The sequence below is a fragment of the Parasteatoda tepidariorum genome, chromosome 5 (assembly GCF_982258835.1).
Source record: "Parasteatoda tepidariorum strain Cologne lab strain chromosome 5, Ptep-v5.0, whole genome shotgun sequence".
NCBI lineage: Eukaryota > Metazoa > Arthropoda > Arachnida > Araneae > Theridiidae > Parasteatoda > Parasteatoda tepidariorum.
This window is the reverse complement of record NC_141759.1, coordinates 122105801-122124525: the sequence shown is the minus strand read 5'-3', so window position 1 is coordinate 122124525 and position 18725 is coordinate 122105801. Positions and strand designations below refer to the sequence as shown.

Here is an 18725-nt window from a genome sequence, read left to right as displayed (position 1 = left end):
AAAAAAAAATTTTAGAAATTCATTTTTAAATCTTCTCTAATTTTATTGCTTATGAAAATTGAAAATCAGTTTTGAAACAGCGAGATAAGAAACGAAAAGTAGAGATTTTTTTTTTCGGCTAATAATGTTACTTGATTACATGCATTTATTATACAAGCATGTCTGCCAAGTCTACTGATTTCTCCCTTTAGACTACTGAATTTTGTCAGTGTGACCTGGTCTACTGGTTTAATAAAATTCGTCTGTTTTTTGTTCACTTTAGAAAATTCCCTAAAATTCGTTAATCGAGTTTCATTAAAAAATCTCTATGGAAATTGAGGTTTTGCTCATATTATCGTTTGCTTTAATATTTAAATAAGTGTTACTAATACATAATGATGTGAACCTCATTTATGAAAACCAGTTAACTATCCTGCATGAATTAAATATCTATTACCATTCAAAATTAAAAGTAAACATAATACATAACATTTCAAGTTCATTTAATGTTAATCATAACTGAAAAACAATGTAGTTTTTTTATTTATTTTGATGACTAAAAAATCCCTAAAATTTCCCATGTGTCAAATATTTAGTACATTTTGTAACAAGTATTAAGACATTTATATTATTTCGTAAAATCTACTGGATTTTTCCCTATCCATGTTAACGATATGGAAAGACAAGAAATTTATTCTTTAAATATTATTTTAAGAAAGAAAGTATGAACCAACCATTAAACTTTTGAATCTATTAGGATGAAATAATTCTTTTAAAAAATCAGGAATGTATATCAGAACGTCTCAGAGAAAGCAAGAAGAACCGAACCTGGAAATCTGAAGGAAGTTAAAACTACTTTTAAAAACTTAAAATTTTGCAGCATTGAGCAACATCAGAAAGATGTAACGTTCTAATGACCTTTTTTTTAAAAAAATTCCTCTTAAGATTTTTTAAGACATGAGAAATAATTCTTTTTTTCATGCATTCTCCTTCCTCCCTTAAAATTGTCAATTTTTCAATGTAAATTTTTTAAGTGGTTATTTTTGTTGATGCAGCAAATTTGGGAAAGAAAAATTCTTTTATTGAATCTCATGAAAGTTTATTTTCTGTAATTAAATCGTTTGTTTTTGCAGTTAATACTTCAATAAGGATATTGGATTCTTTTTTTGAACCAATGGTAACAAATTTTAATTATTTTCAATGTTTTTAGACAATCAACAAAAAGCAGTTTTTTTTAACAAAAATTTCTCTAAAATCCTCCAATTTATTTTAATTTGAGAGTTTGACTTGTAGGCATGTATGATAATATTGCATAACTCAACTATATAGTTTGTAGGAAAGGTATTGAAGCATACAACTTTCATCATGTCTTGAAAATTTAATTATTTTTCTATTCTCGTGTTTTCTAGCTTTTAGAACTGCTATTCAGAAATTCAAGGAAAGTCAGTGACTCTTTTTTTTATCTCTAAATATGAATCCTGTATAGAAATTCAGGGAAACTCAGTAACTTTTTTATCTCCAAATATAGAGTTGAATTCTGTGTCGAAACTCAGTGACTTTTTTTTCTCGAAATATAGATTGTGAATTCTGTGTGGAAATTCAGGTTAACTCAGTGACTCTTTTTATCTCTAAATATAGATTGTGAATTCTGTGTACAAATTCAGGGAAACTCAGTGACTTTTTTTTCTCTAAATATAGATTGTGAATTTTGTGTGGAAATTCAGGCTAACTCAGTAACTTTTTTTATCTCTAAATATAGATTGTGAATTCTGTGTACAAATTCAGGGAAACTCAGTGACTTTTGTTTTTTTATACAAATATGGTGTGAACCCGGTACTGTAAGATAGGAATGGTGGAGTCATTGTTTTCGTTATAATATAATATTCTCGGTGGTTTATCCTTATTAAAATTAACTTTGTTTTTAGACTTAAAAAGTAATTAAAAAAAGTTATGTACAGTAACTAATGAGCCTAGATTGTTATTTTTCTTTTAGACAAGAAGCTGTATTTCTACAAAACTTTTTTTTATGAATGGACCTACCAAACATTTTCAATGAATCCACTAGCTTTTGTCACAATCAGCTTTTTTTCTATTGTTTTTTCTCCGGATTAGCACTCCACTGGGAGAATAAGGGAAAACCTGGAAAATGCAGGGAATTTAAAAATTATCTAAAATAACTGGGAAAATGTAGGGAATTTTGAGGAGTTTTTTTTTTTAGAAACTGGGAAAATACAGGGGATTTTATCTCTTTTCCTTTTTTAAAAAAAGGTAACCACTCATCTATGGGATATTCAAGGATGATATTTCAGTTATATTAAACTTGTTCATTTACATTGTGCATTATATGTTTTGCATTATATGTTTTAAATATGTTCAGCTGTTCCTTTTTTTCTCTAAGTTTCTCTGGTAATTATACTTAGTATAGTTAACCCAATACAGCTCATACAAGAATATAGTGATTGTGCTTTTCTTCTTAATATCGGGTGTGTAACATATACAGGGAAAACACAGGGATTTTCTTCTCTATCCAGATTTGAGAGGCAACCCTGTTTATAAACTTATTTTGCTGTCGGTTTTATAATAGTTTAACTTTAGAGTAGTTTTTTGAATATTTAAAAATTTGATTGAAAATGCTTTTCTTTTTCACGAAATCGACGATTTTCTCCAGCTGCATTGAATAAGCATAGAGGGCGCTGGTTAAAGCTTGGCTTATTTTGACCGAACTGTCTTGAATAAATGTTGATTGCAAAAATACCGAATTCATAAAAATAGTATATTATACCACTTTGTGAAATATGCCAGAGCTTTTGGGCGAGTAATCATGTTTTATGTTCAGACTAAAATTCCCAGATAATAAAGAGTAATATTGCAATGATTTTCTGAAATATATATATAACAAAAAGACTTTTTACAAAAATTAATTATTTTTTATTACAATTTTCACTTTTGATTCTATGGACTGTGTTTGCCGTATATGTGCAATACGTCTAGTAAGGCTGTTCTTCAAACAGTTTGTACTGCAATCATTGTCTGCGTAGATCCTTCGTTCGAAATTGAAACAAAGCTGTCTTTGGATTTCGGAAACAGGTATGTATCCAGAAACAGTCCTATTTTACCACTGAAAATCCTAGGTGCCAACTCTACTGGATTTCGCCAGTTTCTCCTGCTCTACTGATTTAATAAAAATTCTTTTGATTTTTGTGCATTTTAGAATATTCCCTGAAACTGAGTTAGTTTTCTAAAAAAAATTTCTACTGAAACTGATTTTTTTCTCAGATTATTTCTTGCTTTAATACTTTAATAAGTATTACTAATTCATAATGATGTGAGCCTCATTTATAGAAATCAGTTAAAAACTTTTTTCGTTTAAAATTATGAGTAAACATTATGCACAACATTTGAAGTTCATTTAATGTCAATCACAACTAGATGATATTACAGTTGTCTTATTTTGATAATTTTGAAAATCCCTGAAATTCCATATGTGTAAAATATTTAGTACATTATGCAACAAATGAACTTTATTTATTTTGTAAAATCTACCGGATTTTTTTTTATCCATGTTGGCAGCCATGAAAAATGCTTCTGAGTAGTGGTGGCTCAGGGGATAGAGCGCTGTCCTTTGCTTCGTAAAAATAATTAATGTTATGATTTTTAGGACAAAAGTGATACAAAATAATATTCACCTGAATGAAAAAAATTGTGGAAGTAAGCTGAGCAGATTTTTGGGACGATTTTTGCCTAAAAATGACGTTGATTTAAAGGAATTAGTATCTGAGTTGAAACGGTGGAAAAATGGTAAGTTTTTTTTAAAATTCATTTACATCTTTGATTTATGTATTTTTATGATTTATATCCTTGATTTATGAATAATTACTGTCAGAATGAATCCAGTTAGGTTATAAGTTACTAAATATAGTATCACTGGATCACTATACTTGTAACTATCACTAATATTGTGCAGGTTTCGGATGGAAAAATTTATCTAATATGAATCCAAACGCAGAATATCAGCTCACGTGGATTTCAACCTTCATCAAAATCTGTGTTGAGAATTATGATTTTCAGTGAAAAATACTTTTAAAAACAAGAGGTATGTTAGATACCTTATTTACGCCGTACTAGAGCCACACAACGGCCTATAGGCAATGAAACATCCCTGTGGTTGATCCGAAAACATGCCATAGCGATTTTGATCCTCAGCAAGGGGGGTGGCACCCCTGCTTTGGTAGCCCGACGACCTGCACACGAAGTCGAGCATTTTACGGTAGAACAGTTTAACGAGGACCGATACCACGATCTAGATTTTGCAAAGCGTTACGTTTTCTAGTAACTCAAACATTAACGCTATTTGAGATTTATAGAGCACTCGTATAACTTTTCCCTAGAAATCGCAATGGCCGCTAAGTGGTAAGGGTAAAATAAGGCGAATGTTATGGTTAAGACAAATTCTATGCAAAATCTCTATTTTCTCAACGGCCAAAGTTCACAGGTTTGGCAAGAAAAGAAATAATTTCTCTTATTTGACTCTAAATGCATTTCTGAACTGTTAACTATGAATGTTGAACCATTAATTTGAGAATTTCTGAAAAATGCTCTGTTTTCAGGCGAAACTGTCATATGTAATGAATGGATTCCTCTGTGTGACTTTGAAGAAAAGCTCTCAGATTCGTCATCTCTTATGGATACTTCTGAAAATGCATCTTCGGTATTTGATCAAACAGATAACAGCCAAGTTTTGTCTGATTCATCTTTATTGGATCTTTCAGTTGAAGTACAACAGGTGCATACACAGTTTAATCTTAAATCTTGTTTTTTTTTACTACATGCTAACGCTGTTTTTTGAATGGTTTGCCATCACCAGAATAACGCTTCTTAGCAAATAGCATGATATTCCCATAACTGCTGAGAGTTTATAACAGTTGTTCAAAACCACTGAAAATGGCCTCCTCTTTAATGTTTTCCACATCTCCATTATGCTACAAATATATATTTTGTTGCTTAGGACTTGTACTTAAATTTTTTTTCTTCTAAATTTAGAGCATGAAGCTTTTTAAAAATGAATGCTGTTCTTGTAGTTACACTCTGTTCTTGTATGCTTTTCTTATTTTCATGTTTTATATCCTCCATTGTGCCAAATATATAATTAAATATATTATTATATATTATTAATATAGTATTTTATATTATTATAGGGTCATAGTTAAACCGTTCTAAGTACGTATCCTGTGTGTCATGATTAAACTCTCCTCTTTTAGGTTTTTCCCATCTTTGTCTCCCTTATCCTTTTCATACTAAATATATATTTTGCTGCTATGGAAACTTGGAATTTTTTTCTTTAAATATATAGTATGAATCTTTCTAAGTATGGTTCCTGTATCATGGTTAAACTCACCTCCTTTTGGGCTTTTCGCATTCTCGTCTCCTTTATACTAAATATATAGTTAATTACATTGGAAACTTTTTTTAAAATATGAAGTATGAACCTTTTTAAGTAAGAAGTAAGTAAGTTCTCGTATTGCTACTTTTCCCCTTTATTTCAGTATTAAATAATTTATTAAATGCTAGTAAATCTTCTTTTTTTCGGTAAAATTTTAGAAATTTTTAAAAATATTAAGTATAGGGGAATAAATATGTTTGTAATTAAAAAAGGTGATGTCAATGACAAGGAAAAGTGTTACGTTCATTATGTTAATTATAAACAAACAAGTGCTTAAAAATTGCAAAAGATGCACGTTAAAAATACTTTTTCTTTATTTAATTATTATAGTACAAAACATGCAAAGTTGTTTTGTTCTGTTTTTTCTTGAAAAAAATTTCTTGAAACATTATAATATTTAGTTCTTTCCTTTATAATGATACTTGCCTATTCAAAATTTTGAAATTATAGTGGGCATAATTTTGAAACATTTCAATGACATGCATGATTTCGTTTATTCTTTTTTAAACGATCATTTTATTGCAATTTTAAAAACTTCCATTGGCATACATTTAAAAAGCAATATTTTAAATCTGTGAAAAAGATGTTTTATTTCTAATATTGCTGAAAATAATGTTCTTATTACTAACTATTTTAAAATTATTTTAAATAATTATATCATTATTTTAAATTCTTTACAGAATCTTTAATAATCGCAATTAAGAATTTAAGTTATTGCATTTATTAATAATTTGCTTTTAAAAAAATAGTAAATTAGAGTTCTAAATTTTTTTTTAGTTTATTGAAAGCAAATATCGCTTAGGAAGCAGTAATGGTAAAAGAATAAACTTATTTTAAAAATTAAAAATAATATTTGATTTAAAAAAGGATTAATTATTTTGTTGATGTATGTATTTGCTGATGAATTGTTTTAATTTCTTGATTTGTCCTGCAATAGTTTCTTATTAATCTAAACTAATAAATCTAATCCCTTAAATAAAATCTGACCCTTAAATCTGAATATTTGTACACTGTCAATTGATATAAACTCAAAATTTTCTTATTTTATTTGTGAGTTAAATTGTCTCCCTCCACTCGACCGAACGCAAAGTGCTTGAAACGGAGTTCTAAATAAATTTTTAAACCTCTTAATTTAATTAAATTTTAATTTAATTTATTTAATTTTAAACTTCTTAATTGTCAAAATGGTGGAGAAGGAAGTTCTAAATAAATTTTTGAACCTCTAAATTGAATTAAATTTTAATTTAATTTATTTAATTTTAAACTTCTTAATTGTCAAAGTGGTTGAGAAGGAAGTTCTAAATAAATTTATAAACCTCCTAATTTAACTAAATTTTAATTTAATTTATTTAATTTAAAACCTCTTAATTGTCAAAGTGGTTGAGAAGGAAGTTCTAAATAAATTTTTAAACCACTTAATTCAATTTTCAGAGGTGAATTGATGGTTGATACTTATTCTATCTTTCGATAATGAAGCTTGAGATAACTCAGATCTCTAATTTTTGTGCCAAATTATACCAACACGAAGATTAGAATCAGTAGTTTTTGAAATGCAGCTAAATAGTATAAAGCTGTCTGCTTTTTAAAATTTGATAAGCATCTTTGTTGTTATGCACTCAACATCAAAATATTTTATAAACATCGTCCAACTTAGTTTTTACCAATTTAAACTAAAATAAAATTACATTTCAAAAAACCAAAAAACTAGCAAATGCGTAGTTTTCAATAACTTACTGAGAATCACATATTGGTTATTTTTATCGCTTTAAGATTTCGAGGGAGAAAAAAAAATCAAAATTATCGAGTGCTTTTATTTCTAATCTAATGAAACGACCCCTTTTTTTCTGACTTCTGACTGAAATTTAGAAAATTACAAAATCCAAATAAAAGGAGATCGATACAAATAATTTAGTTACTAAAGGAAAACAATTTTAAGTTTTTAAAACATTGAGAGATATTAAAAAAATAGTTCGTGGAGTCCCACTGCTCGGAAGAAGTTAAACTTCGCAACCTGCGACGTTAATTGTAGAAGAATCAGCAGTCGTAGAGGGATCACTAGTTCTATTCAACGACTCTTTTTCCTGTTCCGCTCGCTTCCGTGCTCTGTAATCGGGGTAATATTGTGCATTTTTCCCTCTTGAACCAGTGGAAGCGCTTGTGGTTGCTTCATCGTCTCGCCCTGGAAAATGTATTTGTATTAATAATGTATGTGAATGCTTCATAATGTAATTTCAGAAGAGAAAACCTAACAATCAATTGATATTCACAAGAGACGTACTTTGACATAACCTTAAATCCGTCACATTGTCCGTGGGATTGTCTTCACTCATTTTTTACAATTATTATCCACTAAATTTGAAAATAAAAAATACTACCCTATTAAATTATATGTGTATCAAAACAAACTAAAAAAATATTTATAGAAAAACAATACTTTTATGACTTTAATTATTTTTATGCTAGTGAGAACCAAAACACTATGGAAATGAATGAGGGAGAACTGGATCCTACCACGTGATTTCCCGGCAAATAAAAATGTAGCGTTAAACGTTTAACGCAACCTTGTTGGAAGTCGCATAAGAAGTATAACTTCAAAAATATCGAAATCAATATACTTTCAAGTTCGAAATGAGTTTTTATTGTATCAGTTGATAATTGCCTATCAACTGATGTTATCTGTTGATGATGTGATCTGTGATGATGATCTGTTATGCGAGCATAAACAGAATCTTTAGGAAAGGTTTAACACTTTATGTAAATTTAGTGGTAAGCAAACAACAAAAGCTATCTAATCTAACTGAAATTTACAAAATTACAAAATCCAAATAAAAGGGAATCGATACAAATAATTTAGTTACTAAAGGAAAACAATTTTAAGTTTTTAAAACATTGAGAGATATAAAAAAAAAGCGTATGTATTAGTGTGTATATTACCGTCGTGGAACAGTCGACCCGATTTTTGGGTTTACGTCTACTAATGTTCAACTTGTAATTTTGAACCCAATCCAGAAGACAAGAGAACTCCTGGATAAAGTATTGGAGAAATTTGCCTTCGTGGAGGACTTTTTTAATTGAAATAACCCTCATATTCGCGTTACATGGAGAGGTAGATCACGAGAACCTCCCACGATTAGCCTGACGGCAAAAGGACTCTATCCCATAATCCGTCTACTGCTGAGGATATTTCACGTCACCACTGTGGTCGGTAAAAGCCGGATACGGAATTCGTACAGATCAGACATTGCTCGGATTCGAACCCGTTTAACTTTATTGGAAGGCGAACGCTCTATATCCTGAGTATTTTATTTTATTTTATTCGTCGTTGAACAGTCGACGCAATTTTTAGGTATGCGACTACTAATGTTCAACTACGTAGCTTTGCAATTTTGAACCAAATCAGAAGACAAGGAAACTCCTGGATCAGTACCCCCAGAGGTATTGATTTGTTATGCGAACATGGAGGACTTTGAAACTCGACCGATTTAACGTGCATCAGCCACTATTTACTACACTGGGAGTCTTCGTCCGGTGGGGATCGAACTCAAAAACTCTTGGACATGTGCTCTACCAACCAGGCTATCCCGGCCTTATCCCTGAGTATATAAAAATATGTACTCGAAAAATTGTAATTTTTTTCTCGGCTATTTTTTGTCGTTACGTATTCTTCAATAACTGGTGACTGGTGTCGTGCCACAGGTCCTGGGATCAATCCTCGCCCCTTCATCCCTACAGCTAGTCGATAAAATGAGTACCATGCATGTTTGGAGACTAAACTCGTCTCGCACCGACCACAGTGCTAACGTAAATATCCTCAGTGGCAGGTGGATCATGGGTTAGAGTCCTCTTTCTATCAGGCTAACCTAGGAAGGTATTCGTGGTTTTCCTCTCCATGTAACGCAAATGCAGGTTAGTTCCATCAAAAAATCTTTCCATCTTCAAGTATTTCTCCCAATACTTGATCCATTAGTTCCGTTGTCTTCTAGATTGGGTTCAAAATTACATGGCTACGGAGTTGAACATTAGTAGTCGTAAACCCAAAACTTAGGGTCGGCTGCTCAACGACAGTTATATTTAATATTTTATAACCGTCGTTGAACAGCAGACCCAACTCTTTGGGTTTACAACTATTAAGGGCTGGCATGACGGAGAGGGTATACTAATCCATATTCCGTGAATCACTAACAATGTCTTACGTCAGAATTGTGATCGGTGCAAGCCTGGTGCAAAATTCGTATTGACCAGCTATCGCTGAGATTGGAACCTGGGTTACCTCAGTGGAAGCCAAGAACTATATTCCCTGAAAAAGAAACGGTTTTTTACTGATGTATTTTATTTCATAACCGTCGTTGAACAGCAAACCCAATTTTTTGGATTCACGACTACTAATTATCAACTCCGTAGCCTCTTAAGTTTGAATCCATTCCAGAAGACAGAAAAACTCCTGGAATAAGATTTAGAAGGAATTTTCTTTCGTGGAACGCTTTTTGATGGAACTGACTCCATGTTAATGTAAACCAAGGAAATTTCTCACTGTTAGCTTGATGGTAAGTTGTCTCTAACCCATGATTCGTTTACTACTGACAATATTTTACGTCAGCACTGTGATCGGTGTCAGGCGGATACAGAATTAGTTTCAGCCTCTTCTGGGATTCGAACCCGGTTCACCTCGTTTGGAGGCGAGCGTTCTATCATCTGAGCCACCACTACTCTTTTTTGATGTATTGTATATATTAAATATTTTAAATGGAAATCTGATTTAAAGAATTTCTCTCAGCTTCATACTCAAGTTTAACCGATATAACGCCTTCTAGCACTAAAATATCAAAATTATTAAAAAGAAAATTCGATTAAAGAGATAGAGTTTCTGTAATTCTGATGAAGCTGTGAGTAAATTAAAAGAACTTGGACTAAAAGAATAACTTCAAAATTAATTTGAACAGATTATATTTTATTCAATAAGAAGGTTTTGAAATTTTGAAAAAACGAACAGTTTTTCGAAAAATCCTGACCTATATAAAATCATCTGTTTTTAAAAAATGCGTTACGTTTTCAACTATAGGATATAAATGCAGAATAAAACATATCTAGTTCTGATTTCTGCCAGCATTTTTCAAAATGGTAAAGTGCTTCGCAACTAATTTTAATATATTTCAAGAAAATGTAGATGTAAAAATTCGATATAACATTTAGTTCAAACATTTTATTTGGCGAATTTTGAATTGGCTACTTTAGTACGAAAAAATTCAAAATAACTGTGATTAGGGGGTAATAATATAAGATTATGACAACCCTAGAAAACCAAAAAGCAGTATTCTCTTTCGTCTTGTGAAGTAAAGTTGAATTTTAAGAGCTTCGATAGTTTATGGTTTAAATCTCAGTAATTTCACTTGCTGATTAAGTGGTTTATGATAATAATAAGTGATTTAAAAAAGATGCTAAATCTCAGGTATTGTTTACGTCTCTTCGTATCTCTATGTGCTAGTTTTGCGTTACATTTTAGATAAAACTGGCCGATGTACCAAGTAAGTTTCCCTTTTCGTTGTTACAATTATCGTAGATTTTTATAATTGTTTATATATCTAATAATTTTTTTATTATTTTATAACTGTTTAAGTTAATAATTGTAAATATCTATATCAATAGTTTTGATTTGAAGAAATTCAATTGTTTTAAACAACAATGGATTGTTTTATTTATATTATATTGCGGACGTTGAATTCCAATAGAAATATTATGCTTTTTAAAGTGTTGTGTATAATATAATGTAAAGTTATTAAATTTTTATTTAGTTATTTCAGGAACGTTAAAACTAAAAATATGTGTTTAAATTAGCATAAAATTATGTAATCATCGACTTGTATCTGACAGATTTAAATTGATTCACGATTTTATGATCTTTCTATATCAATCCGGTTAAAGATTGTATAATTGATTGCTCTGACAAAGAATTGAATATTTGCATGAGCTAAAACCAAGTTTGTCTTAATTAAACAATTTAGAAAATTAGAAACTCAAATCAGCAACAAAAAAACGAAGAATTTCTAAAGATATGCATGTTAGCAAAAACAGCACTTAATCAGGGGGCACACTGTCTGCTAACGAATTGCAGCCCTTCTGTAGTCAGTGGTTAAACCAAAATACTGACTGTGAACAGAGGGCCCCATAATGGATAAACAAAATCAGAAAAAGCAATCAAAAATTGAAATCACAACGCAATGAAAATGGAATGATTTTGTTCATATAATTTTTAAATTTTCTAAGTGTTAATCAAAACAAAACAATTAATCAGGTATAGCTTATTAACCACAGTAGACCCTTGATCAAGTCTATCTGCATGACCCCATGTTAACCCACTTGACGGGTCATGTGGGTTAATGTGGGTTAACCCACTTGACGGGACATGCATATCTTTAGAAGAAATTCAAAATCTTGCTATTCATATAAATAAAAATTAAGCCTGAAAAGAAAAAAATCAATACGAAATAAAATATAAAGAAATACAAAAAACTTGCCATTACGAAAACAGGACCAGAATCCCCATTAAAATATCAATAAAATCCGGATAATGCATTAATTTATATATTAATTACCAAACGAGATTGCGCAATTGCAGCTAATCCAGATATGTTCAATTAGTTTTAGTTCATACATTACAATCTTATGAAACTTTCTTTTTTCTCCCGAAAATATAAATGATTCAAAACACAATTATTTCGTTATCAGCATTTATATAAAATACATGAAACAGGCTTACGCACCACAATGTATTAATGAATATAGGTATTTATGATTAGAACTGTAGTATTACATTCAAAAAATAAATGTTTAAACTATTTTCAGAAAATCAGCCAACAGAATCTTAACTTTTTATTTTAATTCATTTATCTCTTAATTTTGTCAACCCATTCCTGCCCTAGCGTCTTCTTAAAGGACTGTAAAAAAGGGAATTTTTTTTTTAATTATTCAGATTTATTTTGCACAAAGTAGTTCTATCAACGACAATATATTAAATGGTGCGTAGTGTCTTTAAAAAATGCTTAGAGGTTATTTTACGATTTCAATTCTTTAAAAGCCTTTATAGGTGCTTTATTATAGGGTGTTATTAAAAAAGGCTTAATTTTCCCTCTTCGGAAAAGCGATATTTTTCTTTACCATTTCGATTTTGAAAACTTTTGATTAATGATGCAAAAGCATAGATTTCAAATTCATTCAACCACAGTCCATTTCGGCGTACTGTCGGTCCCTAGCGTATGAAAGCGCAAATCATTTTGCATGTTTGATGTAATACTTACAAATCCGCATGTGCGTCTACTGAGCTGCGTTCGGTGAGAAACTCTCATATGCAACTCAGCTACATTTTGCAAGACATTCTCCATTTCCGACTTCACTTTCTACCCTCTGATATTGAACCGAAAAATCTCTTGATCATTTTAGAGCACCTAATATAATCAAGAGGAGTTCTTTCTCAGAAATTAGTTATTTTATCATGATCATATAAAGTCTTTGAAAATTATTTTGCATTTTGGTATTGTATATAATGCTAAAAAATATTTTTTGAGTGCTTAAAATGTATTAAAAAAGTGCTTATTTTTTGTTGAAAGATTTAGCTAAGCACCCTAAATCATTTTAGTCTATGTATATATATACACATAGCTAGATTAGAACTAAATCAGTATACATATATATTGATCCAATCTTTAATTTTTGTGTGTATAGGGTGATCCAATAAGCGAGTGATGCTAGTTAAAAGTTTGGAGTAATCCGTTAAAAACTGCAAAAGCAGTTTCAAGGATTGGCGAGCGATATCGAGCGTAAGGCGTAACTTCTAATTTTATTATTTAGTTCAGATAATCTGTTAAAGATATTAAGGTAACAAGACTAAGTAGCAAAATATGAGCAAAACTATCTTAAAGGAACTGCGTTTGCACTTTTGGGGATTTGTAGGCGAAGCATGCATGCTTTTAGTATTATTTTATAAAAAAAAAGTTCTAATACTATTCGTTAAGTGTTTAAATATTCTCCGTATTTATAAACTGACCCCAAAAGTTGCCTATTTAAATTAAAGGTTAAATTATTTATTTAATGATTATGATAGAAAATGGAGAATTTCAAGAAGTTCTTTAATAAAAAAATAAAAAATTAATAGAATACAAGTTTTAACTGTTATTCTTTTTGTGTTCTTATCTTAATTAGTTTATAGTTGTAGTGCATTATCTTTTTGCTTGAACGGTCACTTGCACAACAGATGGACCAATAAAAAGCAATAAAACCACAGCAGATTGACCAATAAAAGGTAATCCTAATAATAATCATAGTAATTTTTATATAGAATTAGTGCTCCAAGCACTGAATTCTTTTTAACAGTTATCTTAGAATTATATTTGCTTAAAATTAAATACTTTTAAGTGCAAGATTTCATTTAAAATTAAAGAATTCAAAACTAATCACTCAAAATATTATTTTATTAAAAAAGTACAGATTAATCGAAATAACTAAATTCAGTGGATGTTTTTCTTTATTTTACATAATAAATAAGTTCAATATAAATGTTTAACAATTAAAATATTTACTGTTTATAAAATTCAATTTAAAATGAATATTTTAGCATAAGTGAAGCAAAATACTTAAATTTACCTAGGGGTGGTTTCAGGACTTAAAATTATTAATTTTGAAACAAAATCAGTGTACTGAGAAATAAATTTCCGATATTTAGTGAAAAATATACTTCAATTATAAGATATTTTTATTAAGTAAATTACAAGAGATTTTACGTAGCTTAAATATTTTTAAAGCAATTTCTAAGCTACAAAAGAAAAAAAATTTGAAACAGAATCTAATTTTGCGAGTTGTAATAGTATTACGTAAAATTATTAGGATTTTCGAAACCACGTGATTAAACTAGCAATATCTACAGGGAAACACGATGGAAAATCCTCTTAGATTTACGATAAAATCGACGCGCACAATGAGCGTTCAAAAGTGATAATTTAAATCCGCGATTTAAAATTCGTATGCCATAATAATCAAGGGTGGGAAATTTCGTTAACAGTGGAAGAAATTACCTTGAAAAAAAAAAAAGGTTTCTTCTAATCCAAGTGGAAGATCCAATAAGGAAATATCAAGTATTAAATTAAAATTTTAAACAGTTTATGATTGCTATCTAGTTAGATAAAAGAATTCTTCAATCTGTTTCTTAAAGTAAAGTTTCTCTTTGTTTCGAAGCATATTTTTTGTTTTGTTTGAAACATGTTTTTTTTTGTTTAAAACATACTTTTTTTGTTTAAAGAGATTTTTTCCATTTATATTAGAATTTAACATGTTTTTTCATATATATACTTATTTTTTTTTTAATCTAAAAGAACCCTATGTAAAGTCACATTTGCTTTCAAAATATAAAAATGTATTTATTTAGAGCTTCCAATATTGTTACAAGCTTTGCAATCTTGGCAACACTCAAACAATTCCTTATTTTACAATGTACAAAACCAAATGTTGAGAGCATTTGTTCTTATACTGCATTTCATGTTATTTTTAGCTTAAACCTTTTTATTTGAACTAAACATTTTCCCATTAGTTTCGGGAATTTTCCTTTAAAAAAAAAATTTCTTTTTTAAATTTTAATTTTTTTAAGTATGTTTAAAACACATTTTTATTTTTTATTTTAAACTTGCTTTAACAACGTTTTTTTTACGACATAACGACCCTGTCACAAATTATAACAACTGTAGTTTCTTTCAATGTTTTACATTAAGGCGTATAATCAAACTTAATTTTACAATTAAATAACTTTTTTAAATAAATGTCATAATCAAATTATATATTATTATATAACGCTCTAAATCACTCTTAGTTTTCACAATTACCATAGCATTTTAATTTTCATCACAGAATCTGATAAATAAATTATCAGAATTATCGAAAACCAATTTAGATAATACTCTAAAGTTATTTATAGTAGATATTTTTAATACAGATTTAATTTTTTACGTACCTAATTATAAAATGATAGGGTCTGGCGTCATTCATTACATAGACTTAAAAACTTTTAACTTTAAATACTTTTTACAAATTAGTGAATTTTTATTGTAACATCAATGATTTAGTTTATAAAATTAAAAAAGAAATTAAGTTAAAGGCTGTTTTAATACCTGAACAGAAAATAGTGTGCATTTAAAGTGTATTTTTAGTTACAGTGTAGATTACTTAAGTTATAGTTTGCAGTATTTAAGTTAAGTTTAATTATAGCATAGAGTATTAAAAGAATAAACTTGATTTAAATACATATATTATCACTTTGCCCCCTCCAAATTTTGCTTAATTTTTACTTAATAATGCTATAATTGTGCGAAAAATAAGTTCGCATGTTATTGTTGAACAATATTAGTTTTTTTTATTTCTCAGATAATTCTATCTGTAAGAAAATCACCTAGGACTAGGGAGTTTTTCCTTAATTCATAGTTAATAATTCAATTCCTTAATATTTAATAATTCGATTTTTTTTTAAAGAATTTTTTTTATGATCTGTTTAATTCAGAGTAACTGGATACCAAGTATTAGATAATAACTTCCAAAATGTCAGTAAAAATTCCGATACCCATTCATGAAAGCAATAAATACCACTAGTTTTCTAAAATGAAGAATCATTTGTATACTCGCTTATTTTGTTCAAAAGTATTTATCTAAAGTTCTGTCTTTTAAATCGGGTTTTCACAATTCGAGATTTTTTATTTCGACCACAAGATTTCTCGACTTCTAATAAATCAATTAAGTTAAAACTTAGTAATTAGATTCAGTATAGCATGGTGCTTTAAAGATATTTTTTTTTCTTATTTAAAGACATTTCTCATTTTTCAATTTTTTTTTAGCTAGTATGGTTTTTGAAAGATATTTTACTCTCGTTTGAAAGTTATTTCAATTCATTAGCATAATTTTTATGACTTTTATAGTACGCGCAATATGTCACAGTATCTCTTTTATTTTTTTTAAAATTTAATTTTTAAAATTTATTGTATTTTAAAAATTTAAGTCTAAGAAAAATTTAATTATAAAAGTTCTTTTTGATATATCACAAGAATGTTTGTATTTAAGTAATGTCTGTGCTTATGTTAAAGTCCTGAAAAAATAAACTCTGAATCCTGAGTACAATTTTAGGTAATTTGTAACAAGTTGAAAAATAAATTGTACAATAAAGCGTTTTTGATGAAATTACAACCAACCTAGACCCCCCAAACAAAATGTTTAGAAAACTGAAAATAATACAAGTACACAATTATTTAGATATAAACTTTTTTAGGAACTTTTTTAGGACAACCCAAATCAAAACACAAAAAAAATTAAGAGTTTAAAATTATATTTAAAATTAAAATAAATAATATAAAAATAGTAATTTGAGAAATAATTAAACCTTAAAAATTTTACTTTTGAATTATTTATTAGTTATTGTTAAACAATTATAGAAATCCCTAACCTGGAAATAATATAGTATTAAAATATAAGAAATTTTTAAACCACATAAAAAAGCGTACAACTGCCGAAAAGACGAGACGATTAAAATATCACTGGCATTTACGATAAAATCAACACAAATAAAACCTATCAAACAGTGATTATTTAAATCCGCGATTCAAAATTCGAGGGCCGTAATAATAGCGTATTTAAAATATCGGAACTTTTAAAACCATGCAGAATTGTTTATCAATAATTTATGAAATAACCTTTGAAAGATAGTTAGCAATTATATTATCGGCACGAATGAAGCACGTCGAAAAGTTGTGGTCTAAATGCTCGCTTCGTCCATGATAATATTGTGCTAAAAGTATCGAAATTAAAAGTATCGAAAATTAAAAGTATTAAAAGTAACGAAGTGGAAATACAAAGTAGTAACTGCCAAAAAAACAGCAGGAAAAAAAATATTCAAAACTCATTTGTATTGATACTAAAAATTTGACTGAATATTCATATGCATAAAAATGATCACAAAGTCGCATGAATTTGCCTGACATGGAGGGGAAGACCATGCCATGGTTAGCTTGACGGCAAGGGGACTCTAACCCATGATCCGTCTACCACTGAGTATATTTCACGTCAGCACTGTGGTCGATGCAAGCCAGATGCGGAATTCGTATCAACAAGCAATCGCCGGAATTCAAGCCCGATTAACCTCAGTGGAAGGCGAAAGCTTTATCCCCTGAACCATCGCGGCTCTTTTGTCAAGTTAAGTAAGAGCAGATCAGGGCTTGCATCACCTACATATGAGTTTGCCCTGTAGATTGGCGAGGTGGCAAAAAATGGCGCAATTTATCGAAGGGATTGAACTCCAAAGGGCTGTTAGAGGCGAGAGCTTGACAAGAGGTTCCACAATAAAAGAGAATTTTGTGACCGGAACGCCTGGAAAAGTGTTCCATTGGACTAGATGAGAGCGATACTTCGATTTCTATAAGCTGAGAATTTTTGTTTTGGATGAAGCTGATGTCATAATTTCGACTTAGGGGCATCATGATCAATGTTTGCGTAATCACCGCAGGGTGTCCAATAGTTGTCAAATGATGTTGTTCTCCACCACTTACTCACCTGATGTGTTTTGCAGAAATGATTATAACTGAACTCATAATGTTGCAGCTGAACAATGGAGGCCAGAAAATGTCACGCAGTTATGTGTCACACCATCGAAGGCAAATATCTAGAATTGTCTAATATCTGTGGTTCCATATCAATCGGTCAGGCCATTATATTTTGCCAAACAAGAAGACCTGCAGCTTGGTTTGAAGCCCGACTGACTGCTGATGGACGTTCTGTTGGTAATTTATCTGGAGAATTAGATCCAATCAATGACTGGATACCCTGATTCGCTTCAGAGAATGGAAGGTACGTGACCTTTCTTTTTATCATTATTACATTATAAATTTTTTTTCCTTATTTGCTGGTAAGACTGTGCTTAAATAACTTTTATTTAAATCTAAGAAAATACAATTGATAACCTTCTTAATAGTAAATAATAAATTCTAATTTTGAATAATTATTTTTTTACATAATTGTGTAAAATAATTATTAAATTAAAAAATAGAATAATCCTCTCAATACTGACTATATTTAAAATTGCGCATAAATTGTTTTTATGGTGGCCAATGTAATCAAGAAAAGAATTCCTTGTCAGAAACTAGTTATTTTATCGTGATCATGTAACTTTTAAAATTATTTCGCATTTGTTAAAATAAATATATAATATATAATTTGTTAAAATAAATATATATTAAAAAATTTTCAACAATATGAAGGAGAAAAATTATTTGAGAGCATATCCTAATGA

The 18725-nt window shown here is 29.4% G+C and overlaps 2 protein-coding genes across 4 annotated transcripts in view; both read left to right on the top strand.

The window, feature by feature from the left end:
- The first annotated feature begins 2953 nt into the window (after positions 1–2953).
- LOC147810129 (kinesin heavy chain-like) lies at positions 2954–4936 on the top strand. The gene is made up of 3 exons (XM_087162977.1): positions 2954–3066; positions 3638–3777; positions 4587–4936. The coding sequence occupies exons 1-3, from the start codon at positions 2954–2956 to the stop codon at positions 4823–4825; spliced, it is 492 nt and encodes a 163-aa protein (XP_087019103.1). The 3' UTR covers positions 4826–4936.
- A 4622-nt stretch (positions 4937–9558) lies between these two features.
- The window catches only part of LOC147810128 (coatomer subunit gamma-2-like), a 71976-nt gene continuing 62809 nt past the window's right edge, over positions 9559–18725 (top strand). Inside the window, exons 1-2 of one of the 3 annotated variants that reach the window (XM_087165028.1) lie at positions 9559–9963; positions 18038–18283. The gene's annotated coding sequence lies outside the window, so the exon portion shown is untranslated. The other 2 variants (XM_087165029.1, XR_015434237.1) reach the window with 2 other exon arrangements.

Coding starts and splice junctions, on each gene's coding strand:
- LOC147810129 (XM_087162977.1), top strand. CDS start 2,954: ATGTGCAATACGTCTAGTAAGGCTGTTCTTCAAACAGTTTGTACTGCA. Junction 3,067..3,637: donor TCTTTGGATTTCGGAAACAG/GTATGTATCCAG, acceptor TATGATTTTTAG/GACAAAAGTGATACAAAATA. Junction 3,778..4,586: donor GTTGAAACGGTGGAAAAATG/GTAAGTTTTTTT, acceptor CTCTGTTTTCAG/GCGAAACTGTCATATGTAAT.